This window comes from Eleginops maclovinus, chromosome 9 (genome assembly GCF_036324505.1).
Source record: "Eleginops maclovinus isolate JMC-PN-2008 ecotype Puerto Natales chromosome 9, JC_Emac_rtc_rv5, whole genome shotgun sequence".
NCBI lineage: Eukaryota > Metazoa > Chordata > Actinopteri > Perciformes > Eleginopidae > Eleginops > Eleginops maclovinus.
Window position 1 is genome coordinate 25065293 of NC_086357.1, and position 6000 is coordinate 25071292.

General features: G+C 41.0%; 1 protein-coding gene across 1 annotated transcript in view; it reads right to left on the minus strand.

Moving 5' to 3' along the window:
• Positions 1-6000, minus strand: part of agbl4 (AGBL carboxypeptidase 4) — a 310302-nt gene that overhangs the window by 22907 nt on the left and 281395 nt on the right. Inside the window, exon 9 of the mRNA XM_063891997.1 lies at positions 5906-6000. This exon is cut by the window's right edge and continues 17 nt beyond it. Coding sequence (XP_063748067.1) covers positions 5906-6000 — 95 coding nt within the window. The remainder of the gene's footprint in view (positions 1-5905) is intronic.

Here is a 6000-nt window from a genome sequence, read left to right on the forward strand (position 1 = left end):
CTTTGGCCTCCTTTCCATTATTTTCTTCTCCCTTTCCATTTCTCTCTTTTCAAAACAAACAACAGGGTAGCTTGGGAACAGATTATAGCTCCTTGCATCACTGACTCTTTCAGCCATTTCCCTGCTGACCAATGTTCAGCTGCAGATGGTAAATGATGGAATTTTATGAAACAGCTTGAGGACGCTCGCCTTCAGATAGATGGAGAGGAAGTTAACGGCCAACTTATGAGCATATACTTAGCTGCCATTCACACAATGTCTGATCACACCTTTATTTTACATTTCACTTTGTATTTATTATTTGAGAATGTGCACCACATCACTTTAAAGCTGCATTAAGCAATGTTGACCCACCAGGGGCGGAAACTAACCAACAAAACTTGAACTATCAGCTTAATGGTCTCATATTATGCTATGTTTGAACAATATATTCTAGGGCAATATCTATACAAAACTGTTTTGCTCACAATACCAAACAGATCACCCTGTTGTAGCATGCCTCATCCCCCTCTATTTCAGCCCTGTTCCTGAAGTGCTGATTCTGTGACTGTCGCTTTAAATTTGAGCTGAGCTGAAGCTGGCCACGCCCCTTTGGAGCTGAAGCTGGCCACGCCCCTTTGGAGCTGAAGCTGGCCACGCACATTTGGAGCTGAAGCTGGCCACGCCCCTTTGGAGCGTCATGCAGCTCTCTGTGTGAAGAGAGAAGTTTCTAATGGAGAAACTCAGCTAAACGCTGCCGTGATTAAACCCCACATTATGTTCCAAACCACATCCAGCATTATTTCTGAAACACTTCTCAGTGTTCACCACTAGAACAGAGACATTATATTATATATACAACAACTCTAAGTTCCTCCTGCAGACATCCTGCTGAATACACAGACACACAGAGGTGCTGCGGAGGGGGTTCAGCTCGCGACTGTATATTGCAGACGATAGGTTGGGACGTGTCACGTGGGCGGGACGTTGCCAGGAGTTCAATGTAAAACCAGCCCACATTTCAGATATGACCTCATATCGGCAGCAAATCTGGATCAGCTCGTTTGTACCCCCGTTTTTAGAGATGTAAGGAGGAAAAGAGAGAGGGCTGTATTTTCTGACACTTTGTGAGTCTCATTACACACAGAGGACACATATTTATGTATAAAAGACAGCAAATAGTGCATTTTGCATAATAGGGGACCTTTAACATCTGCTCCAATGGTTAAATTGATAAGAAATCATTGCATATTTCACGACTGTCAGACACAGAAAACATCCCTGCAGAGTCCTCTATATTATCACCTAATGAAGGTAAGCCGAAAATTCACTCCACTAAATGCTCCATTAAGTCCTAAACCACATGGGTGTCTTCGGTTGCTGAAAGAAGAAGTCTGGTATATATATATTCTATTTTTACTTTAAAAACCTGTCCCCAGACGTTACTCCCACAAGAATACGGTTTGCAATACAGCAGAGTGTTCAAAGGACAAAGCAGGCACTAGCAAACATGTTGGGAGAGAAACTCCATCTGAAAGGAACACAGGGTTTTTAACCTTTGTAGACCATTAACATGCATTCAAACTTCTATAACTCAGAAAAGGGAAAACCCCAGAAAGCATAATAAGGCTTCTTTGATCCAAATAGCATCAGTTAATCAATGCATCCTATTAGGACAGCGTGACATTTTCATAATTACCATATGAATTATTGGGTTGTAGCCATAAGGTGTTTCGTAAGGTCATACTAACCTTTGATCACCAAAATCAAATCAGTTTTTCCTTGACTCTTTTTGGATATCTGTGCCAAATTGGAATACATTCCCAAAAGGCATTCCTGACATTTAACGTTCAAGAGAATGACCGACAACCACGAGCAGCGTGGAGGCAAAAAAGTCTCAAACCAAATCTCAAACAGCACAGAGTATAGTTTGCATTTGTAAGATATGAATGCATCATTTATTCCCAATCTGTTTATACAGACTGCATAATGTATAGCCTTGATGCCAAAGTGTAACTGTACTCACTCTGTGTTGATATAATAATATAACTGTTCCAAGTGAGTTGGCTGATGGGACTTTAAGTCAATGATTTTGGAACATCATTTCTCTTTGTATAAACACCAGTGAGTGCAAATGTTCTGCACTGCATTGCATTTATATCCAAATATTCAAATAAAAGTTTCCAGCCATCCATACCAATGCCGCTTAGATTGCTCCTGCAACAAGCTTTTATTTAAATGTTATTGTCTAGCGACTCTCAGCCAGTTATTGAAGCCGGTTATTGCCTGAAGAGAACAAGGAAGCTATTTTCCGAAGCAGAGAAGAGAGTGCCGTTGATTTCACAATGATGGACAATCACTGTGGAGCGACGACGGTGTCTGTCACCTGAATGGTTGATGGGGTTTCAAACTGAATTGGCTCCTTAATGCAATGGAGGGCAATGTGACTTTGAATGATGATGCCTTAAGCACAGAAGTGTGTGTATCTAAAGTAGGAAGGATGTCGAGGTGATTGACAAAATGTCAGCGTCAGATTTATGTACAAAAGGCCCAAAGGAAATATGCATAGGTTTTACTTCAGTAAGGAACAAACCTGAAGATAACGGCAACCTACGAAGACCTGTTGACTTATGACCAGCTTATACCGTTTTTAAATAGTTATTTTAGCAGTAACACTCTGACAAAAGCACATATTGAAGCAACTAATGAATACAGTTGACGACACACTAAGTAGCTGCTGTCAGAGTTATATGAGCAGGCAATCAACCAAATCGTGCGAGAGGAGGGCATCCATTTTCATTTGGCAGGGAACCTTGAGATGCACATCTATCAAAACACAGTTTAACTTCTTTGTTTCAGCTGTCAACAGGCTTTTCTGACACAATTAACAGCAGACGCCAGGTATGATAACAATATATTTTATATGTTTTGGGTCATGGTTGGGAGTTGACTTAAAATATAGTTAATGGCTCCCAAGGTGTCATAAACTGCGAGCATTGAACCCTAATGATGGATGAGTCTTACAGCCACTCCAATTTTTTCGTAAATCTTTATCTCTACATGTATGGCAGCCATTCCAGTGTCTGTTGAATTCCAACACAGAGAAAAAATGCCAGTAGTTTATAGAATACAATAAAAAAAACCATTTAACTCAAAAGACAAACCTATTCAAAATAAAACTGATAATGCTGAAGTGATTCCTTCTGCGGCTGTATATCCACCACCACAGCTTTAAAGCACATTCCTACAAACGACAACATCAACCTCTATGGATTCTTTTGAAGGATGATGGCAATATTTATGAAGAGTTCATTATATTTATTAACTGTTGTTATTAAATATATGAGTGACTCGCTGGAAACTGTTTTCCCTACCCAAAACCTGAACGCATTTTCAGACACATGCACATCAAAAAGTTTAGCTTAATTTATGTCACTAACCTTTATGCATGATTGTAGGGTACAGCATGGAAAATCACCCCTAGCCCCAGTAACAAGAGTAGCACAAAGGAATTCAAATGACAAGGAACTGGTTCAGATATGAGAACATCATAAATTGAAGGATCTTGTAAATGAAATATATGAAATGGAAAAATAATCTCGATAAATAGAAATTGAGTTCATATCTTTGATGAAAGCTGGAAAATAGGTGAGATAAACAACATGAAACACTGCGAATGAATACAGGTTCAACATGTCAATTAAAGGTCTAATGCATCTCTTAACTGTATCATTCTGTTATTTGTGAACTGTTGTTTTATGTATTAGTGTTGTTTGTTGTGTTGTTGTACCATATAATTACTTAAAATGCAAATACAAAATGAGAGGTACTTCCAATTCCAGTTTTCTCTCAGTCTGCTAGTTTATAAACACATGACTATGCAGAGTTAGCAGTGAGTAACGGAGCCAAATATGCTAGTTTAATCCAACTGGTGTGCTGTAGCTGCTGCTGATCTGCTGTTAATGGAGTCCTCCAGCGAAGCCCTCCAACCCTGGTCGCCTCATTAGACCCTGTGCCCGCTGTGTGAGCAGAGCATGAATAGAGGGCAGCAGCGCGGGGCCTCCTGGCTGCAGAGCTGGCATTGAAAGTGGCATTTGGGAGCCCCGGACATGAGTAGTGTGTCTGATGGGATTAACAGGCTGCGGCCAGAGAGACAGACAGAAGAGGAGAGGTTGCCCAAGCCTCCAAATTAACTCTGCAAGACTAAAGGCAATCATCAGGGAGGAGGGCGGCTACACGAGGTGCTGGTGGGATGGTTATCAACAACGAAAGAGAGGGAATGACCAGCAGCAGTGGATTTACTGGAGGAAACTTTTGAAACCATACAGTGTTGACTGGAGGCTGAGTTTACCAAGCCAGAGAACTAAGGGTCACTGTGGCAGGAAGTCCTTTTATTAGGCTGTAGTAATATTTGGTAAATGCAGGAAAGTGAGACTTAATATATGTGAATGTACGGGCAATTGCTTATGACCTCATACTATAAATATATTCTACCTTTGATCGCTTATCAGTTGTCAGGAACTCTGAGCCAATGTGGTGGCAATTAACTTTTAACTTTAATGAACTGTCTAATATTTATTTTCTTTGGAATATTTTATCGGTCATTTTTACTTTAAATGTTTGTGTTCGTTTGATATTTTATTAAGATTTAATTGTATTTATTTTGTTATAAAGTGAGAATTTGTAATTTCTTACTTTGTATGTTTATGTAAATATTTAAATGTTGTTCTTAAATTGAATTATAAAATCAAACACATAAAACTCAATTTGCCCTGAATGAATAAATCACTTCTAATTCTGATTCTGATTAAATGGAAGGTTTTAAGAGACCTGAACAGAGAATATTTTACAGGAAAAGGACAAAGATTGGTAAAAATCAGCAAAATAAATATCATTTAGGGGGTTATTATTCATTTTTTTCACCTGTAATCATCTTGGGAAACCTAATATCCATCCCCGGATTCTTGCAAGGGGCTCAGGCTAGGATCCATACTATTTTTGTATCTATAGGTGAGCATTGGAGAGAGTAAAATGGCTATTATGGAGGAAATAACATGCATTTATACCTCTTTTTGTTGGTTGTATGCACAGTTCTTTCTCATTCTTTTCATGTTGCACTACAGTTGCCCCACAGGGACTTTAAGCCTTATTTCATTGGATTTAAGAAACACCTGTTTGTCCGTGCAATGCAGTTTTCTCATGGTGTGATGGTTGACTGTAAGTATGTGTGTTTTTCTTCTTACTCAGGATGTGTGTGTTGGTGTGTGTGAATGACAGGCATGAGTGGATCACCCTGCCATGACAGAGTCTATCGATCAGTGTGTCAGCGCTGGGGGAAAAGGTTAATCTGCCCGATGCCAGCCCCGCGCCTCACCCCGTCCCTGGCCTGCCCTGCATCCCGCTCCCTCTCTTATCAGGATTAGAGGAGTGTACAAAAGGGCAGAGTATTCCCAGGACACACACTGACCTTCAGTAATCCCACCAACCTGCCGCTCTGCTTATAATTAACATCAGGAACAAAGAGAAAAATCCCTGGCCTGCCTGTGTAGCGTTCCTCTGACTGAGAAACTGGAGGAGGGAAAAAGTTACAGTGGAGTTGGAGACTGAAAGCATGCAGACTTGCTTCAGTAATATGTTTCGAATGGCCAGGAGAGCCAGGCTGACATTTTAGAGGTGCTGACTAAACCTCTCCCTGCTCCCCGGTGCACACACCCTAAACACAGATTGGAGGAACATGCTGAACCAAGCAGGGAGGCAGAAACCGGCAGACATTATTGTGGTGGAGGTGTGTTGAGCACAGTATGGAGGACATGTATGTGTGTGTGTGTGTGTGTGTGTGTGTGTGTGTGTGTGTGTGTGTGTGTGTGTGTGTGTGTGTGTGTGTGTGTGTGTGTGTGTGTGTGTGTGTGTGTGTGTGCCCACTCACCGGGTCTTGGTTCATCTGCACTATGAGTTGTTTGACAGCGTGCAGCGTGGGGTGGGCCCATGGAGAGGGATCCTGCCAGTGGCGATTCAGGTCGA